Source organism: Trichosurus vulpecula, chromosome 3, assembly GCF_011100635.1.
Source record: "Trichosurus vulpecula isolate mTriVul1 chromosome 3, mTriVul1.pri, whole genome shotgun sequence".
Lineage (NCBI taxonomy): Eukaryota > Metazoa > Chordata > Mammalia > Diprotodontia > Phalangeridae > Trichosurus > Trichosurus vulpecula.
The window spans coordinates 15,848,228-15,871,040 of NC_050575.1; the positions used below are offsets into that span (position 1 = coordinate 15,848,228).

A 22,813-nucleotide genomic window follows, 5' to 3' on the forward strand; every position below is an offset into this window, starting at 1 on the left:
TCTTCCAAATGAATTTTGTTATTTTTTTTTCTAATTCCATAAAATAATTTTTTGGTAATTTAATTGGTATTGTATTGAATATATAAATTAATTTAGGTCAAATTGTCACTTTTATTATATTGACCACAACTACCCATGAAGAATTAAGTATTTCTCCAGTTATTTAAATCTGGTTTTATTTGTATAAAGAGTTTTTTGTAGTTTTGTTCCTATAGTTTCTGAGTTGGTTTTTGCAGGTGTACCTTCTTGCCAGGTATTGTATGTTGTCTAGAATTATTTTAAATGGGGCATCTCTTACTATCCTTGCAGGGTTTTGTTTGTAATATGTAGGAACTTTATATTCTGCTACTTTGCTAAAATTATGAATTGTTCCAACTAACTTTTTAGTTGAGTCTTTGAGGTTTTCCAAGTAAATCATATCATCTGCAAGAAGAGATAGTTTTATTATCTTATTCCCTATTTTAATTCCTTCTATTTCTTTTTCTTCTGTTATTGCTATTGTTCTTTCAGGAGCTAAGTGACAAGCTTCATCAGTGATTGGACACGTGGTTGTTTGTTGCTTTTTAGAGTTTTTAGGTCTTTGAAAGTTGTCTTGATAGGATTCTGAATTTCTTCTTGTAGAGGGCATGCTTGTTTCTGCTCACTTCTCTCTTCATCAGTTCATAGTACCCAAGATTCTGTGCAAGTCTTTTTTCTTTTCACAAATATTCACAAGAATATTTCATTATGTTCATGTGCCGTAATTTATTCTTCCATTCCAGAATTGATGGATAACCTTTTAATTTCCAGCGTGATATTATTCTTTAATTTATTTATTTTTTCCTCTTAATCCCTTCTCACCCCACCTCTCCCATCTTGAAAGTTAGGAAGTTTTTTTGCTTTGGACTATTCCCTCTCTGGTATTATCCTGACTTTTGTCACCCTCACACCTGCCTGTCACTGCCTCTTTCCCTGTCAAGTATGATACATTTTTCTACACCAAACTTTTTGTGTGTATGTAGAGGGAAGTGTTTTCTACTCTCCTTTGCCCCTTTCATTTAAGAACGAGGTTCATAGGATACCTGCCTTCTCTCACCCATCTTTCATGTTCTCATGTTCTGCGTGACAAATAGATACTGCTGTTATGAGAAATAGCAAGTTCCATCTTTGTTTTCTTCCTTTCTATGCTAGTGTGCGTATTCCTTTTACTTTTCCCTTCTTTAAGCCCTCAGAACAGAACCAATTTGCCTCCAGGCCCCCTATTTTTTCTTATTTAACCCTTTGAAGCCATAAAGTTTTGCAGGGACACTGGATATTAGCATTTTGTCATCTTATAGCCACTTCCAATTGCTCACATAATTTTCTTGTTCCAGGTTTATCTTGATTTTTGTTGTTTGCATTTAACGTTTCCTTTTTGGCTTTCGTCTTTTCACTAAGAATGCTTGAAAGTCCTCTATTTCATAAAAGGTTCTTTTTTTTTCCCTCTTGTAGAATTATTCTCAACTTTGCCAGTTAAGTATATCCTTGGTTGTAAGCACATGCCTTTAACCTTTTGGAATGTTATATTTTTCAGTCTCCTCTCATTTGTGGAAGTCCCCAGGTCTGTGATCCTGACTGTGGCTCCCTGTACTTGAACTCCTTTCTGATTAATTGGAGAATTTTTATTTGATGCAAAAGGTTTGGTTTTAGGCTATGACATTACTAGGACTTCTATTCCTGGGGTGATCATGGTTTTCAGCGAATCCAATTATTCTTTTTTTTTTCCCAAAAAAGTAATATTTAATTTTTCCCCAGTTACATGTAAAGGCAATTTTAAACATTCATTTTTTAAAAATTTTTGAATTCCACATTTTCTCTCTCTCTCTCCCTCACCTCCCCCTTCCCCAAGACAGTAAGCAATTTGATATAGGCTATACATGTTCAATCAAGATTGCATATATTTTAATTTTTTTTTGATGCATTATATGTTTTGTTGATTTCTCCTGTCTTCTTTCCCCTTTTTTTTCCTTTAAAAAAGATTCTTTGTTTTCTGGGCTGACTGTCTGGGAGTAGGGAGGGGTAGGGATACAAGGAGAATAAGTAATTTGGAAACAGTAGATATTGATATAAATGTAGATCCATAATACAGGAAATAAGTACAAGCTAATTTGAGGAGAGGAAAAGTCCAATTCTTCTTAAATTACCCCTCTATGACCTATTTTCCAGTTCAGTTGCTTTCTTGTTGTTATCATTTATATAAATAGAAATCTATCATATGCCTTATTTTCTTCTGGTTTTTTTCCCACTCTTTTGATTTTGTTCTAATATTTCTTGCTGTCTCTGTCATTATTTGTTTGGTGCATTTTAATTTTCAGGGAGTCTGATACTTGGATAAGGCTTACCACTTTTTATTCTAAACTATTCTCCTTCCGTTTCTTTTCTCCAAAACTTTTATTTCATATTTTGTCTTTTCATGTCTTATAGGCATTAATGTAGTCCTTGTGGAAAATCTATTTCTTTTCCTTTGAATATCTGCTTACAGTTGTGAGGGATTTACTCTCTCCTATATTGGGTTTTTGTGTATGTCTGGATGTACAACTGTATCTCCAACTTGCTATTGGATCTCTCAAACTGAACGTGCCAAAGATATCTTATTTTCAGCAGTCAGTCCCAAACTAACCTCTTCTTTCCCTCCAACCTCTTCCTTTGCTATTATTGTTGAAGGGTATACCATTATCCTTCTGGTAACCCGGGCTCAAAATCTAGGTGTCAACATTTACCCTTCACTTTTTATATCTAATCTATTGCCTGGACTTTCACACATCTCTTGATTATACCTCCTTCGATACTGCCTTAGTCCAGGGTCCTATAACCTCATTCCTAGACTGTGTCAATAACCTGCTAGTTGGTCTCTCTGCCTCAAGTCTCCCTCTACTCCAGTCTGTCTTCCTCTCCTCTGTCAAAGTGATAAGTCTACTCATGTCATCCCCTTGTCAGTAAACCCCAGTGGCTACCTGTCACCTTCAGGGTCACAACCTGGCCCCCTTCTACCTTTCTTGTTTCAACATAGTTGTTTGCTTGTTTTCTTCCCCATTAGGCTATGAGCTTCTTGAGAGTAGGGACTGTCTTTTGCCTTTATAGCCCCAGCACTTAGCCTAGCACATGGTAGTCACTTAATAAATCCTTGTTCACTAACTGACTCATTCTTTCCTGACAACACTGCAATAAAAATTATGATAAAGGATTGAAAAAAAGGATTCAAACTTAAATGGGAGCTAAATAATCTAACGCTAAGGAATTGATGGGTCAAAAAACAAATCATAGAAACAATTGATAATTACATTGAAGAAGATGATGTGAATGAGACAGCATACCAGTGTGTTTGAGATGCAGCCAAAGTATTCCACAGGCTCAGCACGCTTGGCCCTTAATAAATGCTTGTTGACGGATCGACTATATCAGTTCTTTAGTCCTCCCAGGTTTTTTCAGTTTCATACTTGTCATTTTTAACTACAAAATAATATCCCATTACATTCTTACATCATTATGTTTTTGATTAATTTATTGTTATTTTGAACTTGACAACTGCCAGTGAATATGAACATTTTCATGTGCATCAAAGAATAAGATTATTATGTGAAACCATGAAGTGTGATGTACAGCATCTTTTTTAAAAATTCTAGAATAAATTCAGCATCTTTGTTTCAGAAGCTGACCTGCTTATCTATATTTCCCTCGGAGCTTCCTTCTCTTCCTTTTTTTTTAATGGAGGAAAGGGAATAAGTATTTCTATAGCGCTTCCCTTTTGATCGTCGCAGCAATCCTGGGACATAGATGCTATTAGCACACCTGTTTTGTCGTTGAGGAAACTGAAACATGGAGAGGTGAAGTGACTTGCCCAAGATGACAGCTAGTAAATGTCTGATGCTGTTTTTAAACTCCAGGTCTTCCTGATTCCAGAACTGAAACTTTATCCACTGAGATACCTTCATGCTTAGAATACTTCATGTGTCCTTCCAGTCTCTCAGTCCCTTTCCTTCCTGTCATTCCCAAGGCAAGGGGTAGTTTCTAGTTCTTTGTTATATGTTACAAAAAGTGTTGGTATAAATGTTTTCTTGGTTCTGCTTACTTAATTCAGCATCTTTTTACATAAATCTTTCCGTGTTTCTTTGAATTCTTCACACTTGTAGTTTATTTTTTTGAAAAAAATTATTGTTTGTATATTACCTACATTTCCTAATGTATCATTTCTTCCCTTCTCCCAGAGAGCCATTCCTCACAAGAAAAATAGAAAAGGGGAAAAATACTGCTTAGTGAAACTAACCAACACACGAACAAAATCTGACATTGTCTTTGGTGCTACTTATTCAGAGTTCTCCATTTCTTCAAAGAAAGGAAGTAGTTGCCTTCTCACATTTCTTATTTAGGGCCAAACTCCATCATTACAATTTTACAGCATTCAGTTTCAATGGTTTTGTTGTTGTTTCCTCTTATATTTTTGTAATCATTGAGTATGTTGTTTTTCTTACTTCACTTTGAATCAGTTAACATAACTCTTCCCATACTTCTCAGTATTCATAATATTCATTTGTTAGTATGAAAATATTCTATTACATTCATGTGCCATAATTTGGTTAGCCATTCCCCCCATGATGGGCAACTAATTTGTCTCCAGTTCTTTGCTACTACAAGAAGAATTGCAAGAAATATTTCTTGTGTAGAGTCTCTTTATTATTGACTTCCTTAAGAAAATATTCCTAAGCAGTGGAATCTCTGGGTATGGATACTTTAGTCACTTTTTTCATTGAATTCCAAATAGCTTTCCATAATGGCTTCACCAATTCACAGGTCCATGAACTCTGTGTTAATGTGCCTGCCTTTTTGCAGCCCTTCCACCATTTTCCTTTACAATCGTTTGTCATTTTTGCCAATTTTCTGGGCATGAGATAAAACATTGCAGTTGTTGGAGCATTGAGATCCTTCTCAGTAGTTTGTAATCTTTTTGTGAACTATTTATTTCTATGCTCTGACTACATATTTATTAGGGAATGTCCCCTGTCCTTTTATATATGTGTTCATTCCCCGTGTATCTTGGATGTCAGACCTTAAGAAATATGTTTGATATACTTCACATAGTCTTGTATTTTTTCATTCTTTTGGTTCTGTTTTATAATTTCCTGATTTCTCATAAAATCATTAGCTTCCATTTGTTCCATTCTTAAGTTTTAAGGATTTATTTTCTTCAGTGAGCTTTTAGGCCTCCTTTTCCATTTGGCCAATTCTGCTTTTTTAAGACATTTTTCTCCTCATTGGCTTTTTGGACCTCTTTTGCCATTTGGGTTAGTCTTTTTTTTTTTAAGGTGTTATTTTCTTCAGTATCTTGGGAGGTCTTTAGCAAGCTGCTGACTCTTTTTTCATGATTTTCTTTCATTACTCTCATTTCTCTTCCCAATTTCTCCTTTACTCCTCTTACTTGATTTTCAAAATCCTTTTTGAGCTCTTCCATGGCCTGAGACCAATTCATATTTTTCTTGGAGGCTTTGGATGTAGGAGCTTTGATTTTGCTGTCTTCTTCTGGTTGTATGTTTTGATCTTCTTTGTCACAGAAGTAAGATTCTATAGTCTGATTTTTTATGCTGTTTTGCTTATTTTCCTGGTCAGTTACTTGACTTTCAAGCTCTTTGGCAAGGTAAGACTCTTTCCAGAGTGGAGAGTGCTCTGTCCCAAGCTTTAGGGGTTTTTTGCAGCTGTTTTCAGAGATACTTCTAGGCACCTGTAAATTTTCAGTTCTTCTAAGGTGGTATGATCCAAGGAGAGGTGTTTACTCTTCTCTTGGCCTGTGTTCTGGTCTGTGAGTGCCTCAGGCACTCTTTTCTGCCTTAGAACTGTGAAGAGGAGTCCCTCTCCAAAGAGGATTCCCCTGCCACAAGCTCTGCCACGCCAGCGCTCCTCCTCACCCCAGGATCACCACCCAGGACTGTGACCCAGATCCAAGCAGGGCAAAGCAAGAAAATCCTGCCTTAGTGCCAGCAAAGAGATTTCTGCAGTCCCCCTCTGATCAGCTGCTCAATTCCCCCCACCTGTCTGTGGGCCTGGAACCCCAGAAGCAACCTCCACTGCTGCTGCTGCTTCTGCTGCACTGCTGCCGCCACCATCTCTGCCACCCTGGGGCTGGGGCTGTATTGCGCTCTTCTCTGGCCCAGGTCTGAGTTTTCCCACTGACATTCTTCTTTGTCTTCGGCATTTGTGGCTTGCGAAATCTGGAAACCACCACAGCTGCCAGTGATTCAGTGCCCTGAAGCCTGCTCCAGCCCCATCTGTGCTAGTGTGTCCCATGCTGGACTGCGCTCAGCTCCCAGTCTGGTGCAGTAATCCTTTCCTGTCTACCTTCCAGTTTGTCTTATGCTGGAGATTTGTTTCATTCTTTTTGTGGATTCTGTAGCTCTAGAATTTGTTCAGAGTCATTTTTTTTACAAGTATTTGGAGGGGTTTGGGGCAGAGCTTAAGCACTTCCCTGTTCTTACTCTACTATCTTGGCTCCACTTCCCCAAAGATGTTTGGAAAAAAAGGCTATTCCCCAGTTGACAGCTTCTCTTCTCATCCAAATTTCATTGATTTTGTTATACAAAAGCTTTTATATTTTCTGTAATTGAAATGGTCTGTTGCAGGTGTTCTGATCTCCTTAACCTCTGGATTGGTTAAGAATTCTTACCCTAGCTATAGTTGTGAAATGTACATGACCTTGTTTTCTTCTGATTTTTTTTTAATGGTGTGACTTTTTATGTTCAGGCCACATGTTCATTTCAATTTTGTTTTGGTACATGATGTAAGATAGAATGCAAATCTTTTAAGAGCAGAAACTGTTTCATTTTTGTCTTTATATTCTCAGTGCCAGACACATAGTTGTTATTGTTTAGTCGTTTTCAGTTGTGTCTGACTCTTCATTACTCTTTTTGGGGTCTTCTTGGCAAAAATACTAGAGTGGTTTGGCATCTCCTTCTCCAGCTCGTTTTACAGATGACGAGCCTGAGGCAAACAAGGCTAAATGACTTACCCAGGGTCACATAACTAATAAGCATCTAAGGCCAGATTTGAACTCAGGAAGATGAGTCTGACTCCAGGCCTGGTACTCCTGTGCTACCTAACTACCCCTACCAGGCATACATAGTAAGTACTTAATAAATGCTGGTGAGTTGAATTTATGAGGTCAACTTAATTTTTGCCAAACTGCTTTCCAGATTTCCCAGTAGTTGAAATTTTTGAAATAATTTGAAATAATTTATTCTTGGGAGTTCTTCTCCCCAGTAATTTGTCAAACTCTAGACTATTTTCTATTACTTCTCTTATTTATCTAGTTTGTTCCACTAATCTACTTCTCTATTTTTAAACTAGTACTAAATGATTTTGATAACTGCTGCTTTAGGATATAGATTGAGATTTGGTAATGCTGTGTACTTTTTCCTTATTTCTCTTGAGTTTTATGACTCTTTGTATTTTGTCTAGTTCATCAATGTATCCCTCAGTTTGTTTGGCATAGCACTAAATCTGAAATTTTAGGTAATAGTGTCATTTTTATTATATTGGAATGGCTCAACCATGGACAGTGAATACCTCTATTTCTGCAAAGTTTTTCATATACATCTCACATCTTCACATATATTCACTCCCAGATATTTTATGAATTCTGTAGTTATTTTTTCCTTCCCAGTTTTAGTTGTTATTCTATACATAAAACATTTATTAAGTGGTTACTCTGTGCCAGGACAAAATGATGGTGATCTTTGTGTTTGTTTTATATCGTGCTTCCACTTATCATGATTCTATTGTCTTAGTTTCTTTGTTGATTCTTTAGGGTTGTTTTTTAGTACACCACAGTGTAATCTGCCAGTAGGGATAATTTTTACCCCTGTACTAATGGTTATATTTCTGATTTTGTTCTTATTTTATTTCTATAGGTAGCATTTTTATAATACTATCAAATAATATGGGGAGAGAGAACATCCTTACCTCATCCATATCTATTAGGAAAGCTGCTAGTATTTTTCCATTTCATTGTTCATTCCAGAACATTGCTAGTTTGTATTTTTAAATGTGTGCTTTCAGTGATATTAAAGATCTCTTCCTTGTCTGCTTTTTATTTTTTGACACTTCTTTCAAGTTGTAGACTAAAAAAAATGATTGTACATGAAACTGCAAATCTACTATGCGCAACTTGCTCTTCCTTTCAAATATACTTTTCAGAGTCTTCCTACCAAGACACACATAGGAGCTATATAAATACAACTATGGAAATAAAAACCAATCTAAATAATTGGAGAAATATTAATTGGTCATAGAGCCAATTTAATAAAAATAGAACCAACTTAATAAAAGTAATGATTCTGCCTAAATTAATTTAATTTACCAATCAAACTACCAAGAGGTTACCAGGGGAAAAAAAAGCACAATTCATCTGGAGAAACAAAAGGTCAGTGATCCCGAGGGAAATAGTGAAGAAACAATGGGAAGGAAGGAAAGGGGGGCCTAGCATTATAGACTGAGATTTGGCAGCGCTGTGTGCACCAGACTATACTATATGACAAAGCAGTGATCATCAGAACTGTTCGGTACTGGTTAAGAGAGACTGATCAGTGGAACAGCTTAGGCATGCCATATAGAGAAGCAAGTGAACACAATATTCTTGTATTTGATGAAGACACTACTGTGGTAAGGGCTCAATATTTGACAAAAACTTCTGGGAAAACTAGAAAATAGTCTGGTTCTACCTCACACTCATCATATTGGCAAAATTGACCAAAAAAGGAAAATGGCAAATGTTGGAGGGACCTAGGGGAAAAGGAACATATTGATCTCACTCCAAAAACCAATATAATCCCCAAATAGATAATTTAGAAAAGCAGAAAAAACATCACCTTTTAGATAAATAGGTAGGAAAAAATTTCATAACTAAACAAGGGATAGGGATCACAGAAGATAAAGTGGAAAAAATAAAATCAAATTTATAAGAATAAGAGCCATTCCTCAGTTGATAAATAGTCTGAATTTCTTAGGAAGAAATGCAAACTACCACTAGGCATATGAAAAAATGTTCCAAATCACTAATTATTAGAGATATGCAAATTAAAGCAAATCTGAAGTTCTTCCTCACACCCATCAAATTGGCAAAGTTGACAAAAAAAGGAAAAATGACAAATGTTGGAGGGATTTCAGGAAAACAGGCACATTGATGTCGTGTTGTTGAAGTTCTGAATTGATACCACCATTCTGAAAAGCAATTTGGAATTAAACCTAAAAATTTATTAAACTATGCCTCCTTTTTTGATCCAGCAATACCATTACTGAGCCCAAAGAAGTCCAGGAAGGAGGAAAAGGATCTATACGTCCAAAAATATTTATAACAGCTTTTTTTTTTTTTTGGTTTGGTTTCAGAGAACTAGAAACTGGAGGAGGTGGGGTGTTGCCCACTAATGGAGGGAATGTTTGAACAAATTTATGGTATACAAAAATGATGGAATGCTGTTGTGTTGTAAGAAATGATGAAAATTTCAGAGAAACCTGGGAAAACTTGTATGAAGTGAGCAGCGTTATAAAACAATAAAAATGTAAAAAATCAAACAACTTTGAAAGACTTAAGACTTCTTCTGATCATTGCATTTATCAGTTGGGTTTCCAGAATATCAGTGATGAACCATAGCTGCTACTTACCTACTGACTAAAGTGACTCAGTGCCGAATGACACATACTTTTTGGATATGGCCAATGTGGGAATTTGTTTTACTTGATTATGTATATTTGTTACAAGGATTTTGTTTTTTCTTCCTTTTTTTTCCCTCCATGATAGAGGTAGGAGGGAAAGAAAATAGATTGTTGCTAACTAAAAAAATGCAATTAAGTTTTTTTTTTTTTTAAAAAAGAATACTTTAGCCCTCTTAGGAGACAGTAAAGGAGTATGTTCAAAAATCCTTAACTATGTCTCATATGCATATTTCTATAGGACTTGTAGGTTAAGGGGATAGTATTTTAAAAGGCATTTCCAAAAAAAAAGCAAGTTAAAATAACAAATTTAAATAAGTTCCTCAAATAATGAAAAAATTTTAGCCAGTGTAAGGGAAGAGAGGTAATGTGACATAATAAAGAGGGAGCTTACATTAGTCATTAACACCTTGATTCACCATTGAAATTCCATGTTCTGGTCTTAAAAAAAGAAAAGTAAGGATGAGAGGAAAATGCACTCCTTAATCTGTGTTAATTCTCAATAAACCATTTTAATGCTAATATTTCTCACTAGGATGACTTGTTTTGTGTTCTGATTTCACTAGTTTAAAATATTTTGTTAAATTATGCAAAAGGGAAAATTGCTTTGGGAGTGAACATTTTTTCAAGTTTGTCCAGATTGTATTCTTTTGACTGCTGTCATTTAAAAAAAATCGTTTCTGTCATTTCTTATGTACTAGGCAGGTGGTACATTTTGCATTGATGAAAAAGCACAGCGGTTAGTAGGATAGCATATTCAACCTTAATATGGCTTTGTCCTATTCCTATAGTTTTTATTATTCACATTATAAATTTTGATATTTTCCCTTGGGGCTAGGAAATTAAATTTTTTTAATGCCTATTAATATTTTAAAACAGCAGATCATTTTAACTTTTGCACAAAACAGCTAAAAAGGTAAATTGTCTCTTTTGGCATTTTAAATTACAAAAATATAGAATATTAATATTATGCTCTTCTTGTATTTTATCTACTCAGTAGCAAGACATGTTAAATTTTTGGTTTTTTGTATTTACAAATGCTAATAAATGACATAGTAAACCTCTAAAAACCTAAAATTTAAGCTGTTTGCATTTTATAGAAAAGTATATATTTTTAACAAATAATATATTGCTATATTTCCTCTAGAATCTGTCCTTATACTTGTCATTTTTTGTAGCTGTCAATGTGATCTTGCCCTGTACCACTTTGTATAGATTTTTCCAAATTTTCTTATACTCTTTTTAATGTCGTTTTTGTGACACTATAATTTGTTCTTTTACGTTAATATGCTGTCATTTATCCTGTTATTGCCCAGTCATCAGACATTTAAGTTACAGGTGTTTTGCTATCAGAGTGCACAACTATGAATATTTCATATGAATAATCTTTTTTTCTTTTCAAATAATTTTTTGGTAATATCCCTAGCAATGGAATAATTGGATCAGTTTTGAATATTAACTTAGCAAAATGCCTAACAATTGATTATGATGAATGGTCAAAGGAACCTTATAACTCTGTACTGAGCTTTGGCAGATCACTTAGAAAACCTTGCATCTTTAGAAAACTAGTGGTTTAAAGAAAATTAGCTTGTTACCACTTGGTGGTGGTGAAGGGTGGACAAGTGCCCACACTTAGGAGCTGGTATTTCATATGGTTTTAATGGCAGTTTAAGTCTAGGCTGCATAAATATTCAGTATGTTGTTCACCTGAGACTCATTAGAAATAAATTATGGCCACGTACCTGTCAATAAAATAAGCTAGGAATAATAAATATAGAAATCTAAAATTTTTAATAATCCTCTCAGCCTACTGTCTTCTGATCACTAGCTGTTTATGTTGTGGAGCTGTAATTAATCATCTGTTCAGTCGCCAAAAGAACTTTTAAATAACAGTATCGTTACTTGAAAGTTCCTGGCTTATTGCAGAAAGTCAAAACACATACAAGTTTCTATTACACACTGACAAACAGAAAGCTCTTTCCATTTGCAATTTTTAGTGTCATTTTAAGTTGCTGCCTGTAGCCAATCAGATTTCCCCATGCCTGCTGACATCACTAACTAGCCAGTTCCCTCCAGCTGCAGAGAGCTTCAGTTTGTCTTTTTTTTTTAAACTAAAATGGAGGCTGGTTTCTTGCCTTAAGGAGTACATTGCCTTTCCTGCTGAAGCCTAGATGTTGACATGTAATAAAGCTAGCAGCAGGATGGTGGTGGATGCAGCTAATTCCAATGGGCCTTTCCAGCCCGTGGCCCTTTTACATATTAGAGGTAAGTTACTGTGTCTCTTTTAGTGAATTGTAACCTTCTGTGGTCAGTTAATAAATGGCTATTGTGCTTCAGATAAGAAAAGCAGGAAGTCCTTTGTGGCCTAATCCATTTAATTTTGCTGCAGATTTGACCGTATAAAATCGAGTGTGCAGTGTTAGTGGGATATTTTAAGTACTACCTACAGATTTTAAGGATTCAGAGAGCCATTGCATGCATAGTTAAAAGCTGGTTTTACTGCTCTCTGCTGTCTCTCCCATCCCCCTTTCAAGGCTATGCTGATGTCAAAGGATGTGAAGTCACCAGCTCAGTGAGGTGGGGGGCAGGGCAAAGCCAAGTTATCAGTAAGCAGAGTTTAACGAGTAACATTTATGTTGTTTAATACCGTAAAGGTTTCTTCAAGCATATACGTCCACAGGATTAAAGATGAATCGTAACTGAAAAATAGTCAGCATTTATTTTCAAATCACTTAGTTCACAAACGCTTGGTCCGGGTCTTCCAGCACCTCCCTCCCCAACCAAATCTCTAAAGATAAAACTGTGTATGCTTTGAAATGTTGAAATGGTATTATTTCTAAAATAGTTGCTAATTTTTGAGGGGTGGGGATCAAAGCCATCTTAACTCCTTCGGCATGTGAAAACAGTATATTACACTCAGTAAATCTTAAATTGTGATTTGCCTTTAAATTTTGAAGCAGCAACAAGTTTTTAGGGTCCATTAGCAAACTACATTAGTTCACTCACCCCACTTTTGTGGTTCACTGGTTTTGTGTTCACTACCTTCAAAAAATACAAATTTAAAAAGGAGCATTAGGCATACAGAACACAAACCCTTCAAAGTAGTGTATAAATGAGTTGTTTTGTTTTGTTTTTTTAGCTTTTGAAAGGTTTTCTAAATGTGTATTTTAATGGTTTTTGTTTGTTGAGGATGAATGAGAAATAGACTCTAGACTTTATAAAAATTACTTTTGAAATTCGTGGTGTCCTATATAGGCCAGCTGTGCCCTATATTAATAGAAAAGCTCTAACTCTTTAGACGAAATCTCCTTCAAGGACCTGTGCTGAGATAGGGTGGGGGAAAGATTTCTAGGTGACTAATAGCCTGTATGACTAAAATGCCGGACAAGATTTTTCAGATTCTAGGGTGTATCCAAAGAAGACTAAAACCATATGAATACAGTAAATATCTCTTGAATCAAAATGGGTGGTGATTTTCTCTAAAAAATCCTCTATTGCCAGGTGAGGTTAAGTAGAATTTTAAATGACCAGATTATAAAATACATGAATTTATTTTGCCCAAAGAAAATAGCCTTTAACTATCTGCAGGCATTTTAGGTGTTCTGGTAGGATGAAGAAGAGTAAAATGTGATATTTTTAGGATTTGTCAGTTCTTAGATAAATACTGAATCACTTGGTCTATTTATATATGCATGTAATATGATTGCATTGTACATATCAGATACATATTTTATTGCATTTATGATGCGACCAACATATTTTTGGCTTATGGTTTTATTTGGTTTTATAAAAAATTGTTATATCCTGAAAAATATTTGAAAGATGAAATAATTGTTAGTGATAATTGATGTTATTTAACTGAAATTAATATTTAGGAAACCTGAAAGCCTTCCCCCCCATTAGAATATCTTCTTTTAATTAAAAAGGCAGATTAGCTAAATAAAAGCAGTCAGAAAGGGTAACAATTTAAAAATTCAGCTCTGAATTATTTTAATTCAAACTATGAAATGATCATTAATCTCAGAAAAATAAGAAAAGAGTTGCTTAAAACCAAGAGATTTCTAGGGTAGTATTTTCAGTAAGTTCTTAGTCTACTTGCATATAAAAATGAAAACTCTCTTTGGACATGGGACCACACCTTAAAATACACAATTAGTCCATTGACGATTTTATGAAGGGTTTTATCTTAAGATTTTGATTGCGTCTTCCTTCTGGATACATATCTCTTGTTTTCTGTGACACTTCTTTCTCGTTTCTTCACTTACCTAACTTACCTGTTCCTTTAAAATCTTTGCTAATTCATCATCCATCTATCTCTTACCTCCTATGTATGAGTAAACCTCAAGGTTCTGTCCTAGGACCTCTTCACTTTTTTTTTTTCTCTATTCTCTTGATGATCTCATCAGCTCCCATGAATTAAATTATCTCTATCAAGTTAGCTCCCAAAGCTATGTATCTAGTTCTAATCTCTTTCCTGAACTCCAGTCCCCCAAGGCCAACTACCTGCTGGGCATCTCTACCTGGATATTCCTTCAACATGCCTACAGTGGATCATCTTTCCCTTTGAACCTGCCCCTCCTCTAAACTTCCCTAACGTGATTGAGGGTACTACCATCCTCAAGTCACACAGGTTAGTAAAGTAACCTCATAGTCATCCTTTACCCTTCCCTCTCCATGACCTCCACAACCAGTCATATACTAGATCCTACTGAGTTAGCCTCTACAACATCTCTCATATTTACCCTTTTCTCTTTGCTTATATATCTGCCACTCTAGTTCAAGTCCTTATTACTATTTCTTTGACTATCATAATAGCCTCCTAATTGATATCTACTTCCAATCTACCCTACCCACAACTGCCAAAATCATCTTCCTGCATAGATCTGTGTAATCCCTTTGCTTAGAATCCTTCAGAACTTTTTATTCTTGATTCTAGGATAGGACACAAACTCCTCCTCGGGTTAGTTTTTAAGGTTCTGCACAATGTGGCTATGATCTACCTTTCCAGATTTCCTCTCACACTCTAAATTCCAGTGAAGCAGGACAAATAGCTATTCCTTGAACTCAGCACTCCATCTTCCACTTCTGTACATTTGTATGGGTTGTACATCCCACCTCAAGAAGCATAATACTTCATTTTTTCACCTTCGTATTTTTTTCTTCCTTCAAGCTTAGTTTGGGTGTTGTCTTCACAATGATGCTTCCTTAATTCTCCCCTACCCTTGATTGTTAATGCTCTTTTTTAAAATTACTTTGAATTTACTTGTAACAGTGCCGGTCACATAATAAGTAGGTCCTTAATAAATATTGATTGATTATCAGTACACACGTTATATTCCCTCCCCTTCTGCAGTGGAATTAGACTCCTTGAGGGCAGGGTCCATTTCTTTTTTGGTCTTTATATTCCTACCTAGTGCCTTGTAGTTTAATAAATGTTGAATGTAGTTGAATTGAATTATAGCAGGCAAAAGTTCTCGCAATTCTGTACTAACGTCGATCCAGATTTCGTGCTAGATGATGGATATCATTTTCTGGGATAATTGATTTTAGATGCCTGTATGTCATGGCAAATGAACTAATAAAGAGGCATTTATTATATGCAAAGCACTGTGCCAAGGCCTGGGGATACAAATAGGAAAAGCTAGACAGCCTCTGCTCTCAAGGAGCAGTTTCATTGGAGAAGGTGACACATAAAAGTTCAGCTACAGGGCAGATGGAAAGGCCTGAAAGTTCTTAAGAGTTGTAATGAAACACCCACAGGACCTTAACTTACTTAAGCAATTTAAGATCATAGTTTGAGGGTACTGTAGAGCATAGAGACAGGACAGGTTGTCTGCCATCTCCTCAGAAAGAATGGAATTGTTGACTTCCATTTCATTTAAACTCTATTGAGTAGTTAACCCAAGCAAGGTCAAAGCGTACCCCTGAGGGTGATGTTCCTGCCCAACTACTGTGGGGGATAGTTGTCATACTGGTTCACTGAAAAAAGTTGAAGGAATAGAGCTTAATTAGAAGGGCATTATTTTAAGTTCTTATTTCATCAGAACACCAAAGTAAGGGAAATAAAACATCTAATCTAGGACCAGAAGCCAGTGCTGAAGAAGGAAGAAGAGACTATTTGGCATTTATATATCATTTCAAGATTTGTAGCAGCTCTGAGAGGTTCCTATAGGGCCAGGAACAGAAGTTGGCATATTCTTGCTTCCACTTACGTACTTTAAGACCCCTTCCTTTCTGACCATCAACTGCACCTTCCTTCTTCAAAATTTACTGTATCCAATATAGATTTTGTTTTGTTTTGTTTTCATCTTTGGACTACTAGATCACTCTCCTTTCTTCCTATTAAGTTCAATATGTTCAGTATTTCACTAAGTCCATAGTATAGTATATATGGGAGAGTACTACTATTAACCATACAAAGTTTTAAATCACTTTAAAGATGAGAAGAGGGTACTATTAAAACTATTTGGTAAGCATATACCTCTTACTCTGTGTATATTTAGCCCCTCCTAACAACAGCTGAGTGTGTTTCTCCCTTCTCCCCCACCCCAGGATATAGTTTTGTATTGAGTGTTCCTCCTCATTTTAAAAGCTGATAGAGAAGCAAATTTTAGCCATATCAGAAAGAATCGAATGTCAGAAGTGGGAGGTAGAAAGGAAGTGAGAAATTTTAATTCCTCCTTTCCCAGTTTTTGTTTTTGGCCTTTCTAAACCAGGTTACTTTTTATCTTTGTCTTATTGCCCTCTCTTTGCTCTTTAAATGAGAATTGGTAATGGCTTCTTTGCTCTGGGTGATGAATACTTAGCATTGGAATCAGTTATTGATCATCACTTAAATTGTTCTAATTTAAAAATTAGAGCAATTTTAAAATAAAAATTTTGTTGTTATTATGAATTTTATTGTCTTCAGGGAAGTAATTGGTGGCAAAGGGTAGACTTAGGATTTTTCAGTGAGTGCTTCTTTTTATCAGCTTTTTAAAGAAAAGGACTGAGAACCTCAAATTCTAAGGAGAGATAAAAGTCCAGATAGTACAAGACAGTGGCTAAATTTGGAATGCTTTCTTCCTTGAGAAGAGCTATGGGGGAAGAGAGACAGGGGAACAATATCCTTTTTTTTCCCCCAAATCAGAATATTCCACTGAAAGATCCAACCACCAGAAAAGTAAATCTAATTTTATGCTATTCCCTTTAAATACTGTATCAATGCAACAAAGGATATGCCATCCTTCAAACATCTTCATATTTTTATAGTTTTACTTTTTAAGTAGTGAAATGAAAACTGAACCTTAATGACTCAATATATATACATAACATTCTTCTTTTGTTATATTCTTTGTGGTACATGAGAGTAACTCTCAAATGGCACACTAGTAACTCAGAAAAAGTTAAAAAGCTCACTAGGAATGCATACTTTTATGTGTGTATTCACCCCTTTTGGTCTTATATTCAGAAGGCCACAGAAATGATTGTTCTTCTAGAGCACAAATTCTTAACCCCTTTTGTGTCACAGGCCTCCGTGGCAGTCTTGTAAAGCCTATGGAATTCTTTTCAGAATGTTGCTTACTTTCATAGTTAAGGAAAATGCTAAATTTCAGTTAGAGATCAGTGATCATAAAGATGTGATTTTTTTTTCCTTATTCAGGTTCATAAACTCTATAAAATATATCAGTGGAATCTAGGGTAAGAACTCCTTATATACTAAATTCTCAGAATGTTCTCAGTCTAGTACTGTAGAAAGAGCACTGGATTTGTAGGCAGGAAAATGAGGTTTAGAGCCCTGTTCTGCTACTCGTTAGGGAATACGTGATTATGAGCAGATAACCTCATGTGTCTGTGTGTGTTTTAAAGAAAGAGCTTTGTAAATCTTAGAGTGATGGAGCTGTGAATTAGGCTTTGCTTATAGGATTATAATATCATAGATTTGGAGCTAGGAAGTAACCTTAGAGGTCGATCCTGTAGTCCAGCCTTTTCATTTTACAGATGAGGAAATTGAGGCACTCTAAGCCATTGGGTCAAAGACATACAGGTGGTGCGTAGCAGAACCTAGATGTCAGCCCAGGTAAACTCTCCATGCAGAGGAAAGAAGATAAAATGAGTATGATAAAAATAGTTTAGTTTGGTTATCCTGGGAGAGGAAGAGATGCCAAAGGGCAGTGTATCAGACAGCACAGCAGGGTATTTTAAACTTGGCACTTTAAGGAATTCCCAGAGAACATGTTTGTGATTCTTATTTTTCATAACCTGCAAGCATCAGAAAGGGGGAATAAATAGTTGCTAAATCATACACTCAATATGTTTTTCAATATTTAACATTTTTCTATAAAGTATATAGCATATTAAAATATAGGTTATCTATAATTCGATACTCATACTTAAAGCATAGCTTATAAGTTTATTTTAAGTAATAAGTATATCAAAAATATATACACATACTATGTATGTAGCAGGCATATTTGGGGAAAAGGGGAACTTAGAGCATTAGAGATAAAATTGTTACCCTTTTCATAGATATCAGTTTATTTTGGTAAGTATTTGCTACCTGATCCATATGAGCAGGTATTGTTTAATTTATCATTGTCTATGTCAAGACTTGGTGAAAAAAGTGATATGTAAGATACAGTTCACAGCTTTACACACTTCCTGTGGAAAATTTTTAATTTTCTTTTATTTAGTCAGGTTAAAATGTGGCTGCAACAAATACGTTCTATATAAATGTTAGTTGTTATTATTATATGACAATTTGTAGAACTTCAAAAATATTTCAGGAAGTATTTCTCTAAAGTTGTTGCTACTAAGAGATGGGGACGGGAGGGGGGAAGGGAAGGAGGAAGAGAGGAAGAACCCTTTATCCTTAACCTTGAAAAGACATTTGCTAAAGTTTATAGTTACAGATTGTGGCAAGTAAATCTGATTTTTATTTTGGATACTTAAAGACAATGCAATACAATGGAAAAGTTTTGGATATGGAATGGGTTTAAATTCTGGCTCCGCTACTTAACCCCTGTGTGACATGGACAAGTCTCACAACCTCTCTGGGCCCCAGTTTCCTCATCTCAGGCTTAATGTGTGATCTGTGAACTTGGATAAGAAAAAAAATTATATCTTTAGTTTCACTAACCATCAGTGGAATATCATCTGAGGCTTGGAAATATTTTAGAGGATCTTTCATCATACTTATCTCTATCATGATGAGATCCTAGAAAGGAAAAGCAGGCCATGAGTGAAAGAGTATAAAAGAAATGATGTGTTGAATGAAAAGTCTAGCTGGGACATACATATTGGGGAGTGATGTGGTAGCTGAGGAGAGGCAAATTGGAAGCTATATTATGTATAGTGAACTTTGAAAAACATCTCAACATAAATGTGAGTTATTGATCACCAACCTAAAGAGTTTAGATGCCATGAACTAGGAAGCACTGAAATGTTTTCAAGCAAGGGATGGCATGTTCCAAACTATTTTAGGAAAATGAGTCCAGCTGTTGTGTATAAAATGCGTTGGAAATGGAGAAAAAAAGACGGGAAGGCCAGATAGAACTTTTGTACTAGTCGAAGTGAACGGTAGTAAGAGCCTGATAGTTGGGAGGAGGGGACAGATAGGGAAGAAAAGAGATGGATCCATTCATTTTAGTTGAACAAATGTTTAAGTACTTATTCCAATCAAGAACCAATAGTAATGTCCTACCCTGATTCTTTATTATGGTCTTGATATGGCATGGACTTCTCAAGCTCTGGAAAGTTTTACCAAGCTGGAAAGGCCAAGAAACAAGACTCTGTGCTTTCTCATCCAAAGATCCAGCCTAGCTAAATTCCCAAGGGGTTCATTCTAAGGAGTTTGGATGGCAGATGATTAGATTTTTTAGTGACAGCAAATTATAAAGACCCCCATTCTACTTAATTGAGGGGGGGGGGCAGGGTGGAGAGGCATTGCAATCTACGTTGGTTAAGAATGTAACTGTACAGCTCTTTTTGTGGCGGCCAAAAACTGGAAATCGAGGAGAAGCCCATCAGTTGGGGAATGGTTGAGTAAGTTGTGGTATATGAATGTATTGGAATAAAATTGTGCTGTAAGAAATGATGAACAGGCAGACTTCAGAAAAACCTGGAAAGACTTGAATGAACAGATGCTGAGTGAAGTGAGCAGAACCAGGAGAACATTGTACACAGTAACAGCCACAGTGTTCGAGGACTGATTTTGATAGACTTAGCCTTTCTCAGCAATGTAAGGACCTAAAACTTTTCCAAAGGACTCATGATGGAAAATGTCATTCACATCCAGAGAAAGAACTATGGAGTCAGAATGCAGAGTGAAGCAGACTCTTTTCTCTTTTGTTTTCTTTCTCATGGTTTCTCCCGTTTGTTATAATTCTTCTATGCAACATTTGAATAATGTGAAAATGTGTTTAATAGGAATATATGTGTAGAGCCCATATCAGATTGCATGCCATCTTGGGGAGGGAGGGGCAAGAGAGGGAAAGAAAATTTAAAACTTAAGGAAGTGAATGTTGAAAACTGAAAATGTTAATTAAAAAAATTTTTTTTAAAGCAGTTAACTGCTCAGAACATAATGTGCCACCAATATCAATATTTAAAGATATTAAAATTTTGGTGAGAATAATAGTTTTTTACTATTATACATAAAATAAATACTTTTTTAAAGTGTTAAAAAAATGTAACTGTACCCATAAAAACATGGAAAACATTTGTCTTTACTGTGCTTATAGCCATTATTCATGTACTTGTCTCATATCCCTCCTAGATAGTATGCACTTTGAAGGTAAGGCCTGTACCTCTTTTTAGCTTTGTATCCCCAACAAGCAACATACTGCTCAGTACCAGTATTTAGTTACTTTAGTTAACTCCTCCTTTTAGCCAATTTCAACTGAGGGTTTTTTCAAAGTAAGTGAGAATTTATTATTATTGAGACAGTCAATCTTGTCTCATTTTTTCCCTTGGTCTATTTTAATAACATTGAGAACTCACTTTTCTTAGGTTATCTGATGTAAAAATATCCATGCTTATTGTAGAGAATGAAAATTGTGTATATGTTTGGAGAGACAGCCAGTAACTATACTTCCTCAGGGTTTTGTTTATATAACCTTTTAGCTTGTGACTTGATGCCATTGAGATAAACCAAAATCATTTGGAAACTATAATAAGGTTAAAGCTTGATGTTTGCCTTTCATTTTCATGTACTCCCCCCTCTCCACCTCCAACATAGTTATCCATTAATTTTCACTTTAAAGTCGTACTCTGTAAAATGCAATATTTGTAGACTTCATTTACAGTGAAGTTTCTTTAAAGGAATTGTGTTCTTTATCTCCAACAATTTCAACTTGGGTAGCAATTCTAGAAATTTGTGTTGTTACTGTTGTTAAGTTGTTTCAGTCGTGTCTGATTCTCCATGACCCCATTTGGGGTGTCTTGATAGAGATACAGCAGCGGTTTGCCATTTCCTTCTCCAGCTCATTTTACAGATGAGGAACAGACAGGGTTAAGTGATTTGCCTAGGGTCACGCAGCTAGTAAGTATCCGAGGTCAAATTTGAACTCAGGTTCTCCTGACTCCAGGGTTGGCACTCTATCCGTCGCTCCACCTAATTGCCCAATTCCAGAAACTGCAAAACTGAATTCGTAATATCTTTGTACCTCCATAAAGTAGTCTCAGAACTGATGTTATAGTAAAGTATAATAAGTAGTAAGTTGCCCTAAGATTAGTCCAAGGTCTTAATGTTATGATTAAATTTTAATGTACCTTTAAAAAATTGATAGCCAGTTAGGCTAGGAAATAATGTCAGGGAATGACCAACAAATCATACTAGGAAGGCAGGACAACCTGACATCAGTTTAGAATATGGACCACAACAGTTGAGAACAATCTATGAAGCTGCCTCGGTAGAACCAGCCTGCTTCTTGAAACAGCTGAATTGGACAGTGAGTAGAGTGTGACCCTGAACAAAAAACACTTAATTTCCCTGGATCTCAATTTCCTCATCCATAATATGAAGGGGTTAGATGCTACCTCTAAGGACCCTTCCAGCGCTAAATCTATGATCCTGTGACTATAAAAACAAAAGAAAAACTGTCAAGTCTTTGCCATGCTCTTGTTCATGGGTTCTAGAGCTGGAAAGGATCTCAGAGACCATCAAGTGCAGAGGTTCTTGACCTTTTTTATGTCTTGGACCACTTTGGCAATCTGGTGAAGCCTGTGGATCACTTCTTAGAAGGTTTTGTTGCCTACATTCATAATTGAAGGAAATGCTAAATTTCTATTAGAAGTTAGGGAAAATAAAGAGGTAATTTTTTTCCCCTATCCAAGTTCCCAGAACCTCCGAAATCCATCCATGCACCCTGGGTTAAAAAAATCCTGATCTGGTCCAACACCCTCATTTAACAAATGAAGAAACTAAGACCCAAAAGGTTAAATGTAGTAAGGATCAGAGGAGAAATTTGAACCTAGGTTCTCTGATTACAGAGTGAATGAATGCCCTTTCTGCTATTCTACACTGTCTGTATTTGTTTGGATGTAAAGATGTTGTACCAAAGAGACTTTTTTTTTTTTAATTTTTTTAAAAAAATACACATTTGTCACTATCTTTTCCTGTATTTCTCAATGCATCTTTTCTCCCTCTCCCTCCCAGAGAAGCATCCCTTATAATAAGAAATAGAAAAGAAGGAAAATCTGAGCATAATGGCATAGCGTAGACCTGTAATCCCTGCTATCACGGAGGGTCAGCCTAGAGCAGGACTTCTTAAAGTTTTTCCACTCACAACCCCTTCAGCGCTTCTTAAACTGTGCGTCTCGACCCCATATGGGTCAAGAAGATCTCTTGAGCTCAGGAGTTCTGACCTGCAGTGAGCTAGATGGATCAGGTGTCCACACAAAGTTCAGCATTAATGTCATAAGCCCCAGGAGGGGAGAGGAGGGCAGGCCACAGGTTAACTAAGTGGGGGAGGGGTGCAAAGTAGCCCAGGTTGGAAACAAAGCAGGTCAAATTTCCTGTACCAATCAAAGTAGGACCAGACCCATGAGTTACCCTGGTACTTTCAGCCTACTAGAGATAGGGACAACCCAGTCTGAAAAGGAAAGCAGATGGAAAAGGGAA

General features: G+C 35.9%; 1 protein-coding gene across 9 annotated transcripts in view; it reads left to right on the forward strand.

The window, feature by feature from the left end:
• Positions 1–22,813, forward strand: part of PPP2R5C (protein phosphatase 2 regulatory subunit B'gamma) — a 225,850-nt gene that overhangs the window by 70,465 nt on the left and 132,572 nt on the right. For 2 of the 9 annotated variants that reach the window (XM_036748198.1, XM_036748194.1), the window contains exon 1: positions 11,809–11,976. The exons of 5 other annotated variants lie outside the window; for them this stretch is intronic. In XM_036748198.1, the coding sequence (XP_036604093.1) occupies positions 11,883–11,976 (94 nt within the window). In that variant the 5' untranslated portion in view covers positions 11,809–11,882. Of the gene's footprint in view, positions 1–11,801; positions 11,977–22,813 lie in introns of those variants that run through there. 2 more of the 9 variants (XM_036748193.1, XM_036748195.1) reach the window with 2 other exon arrangements.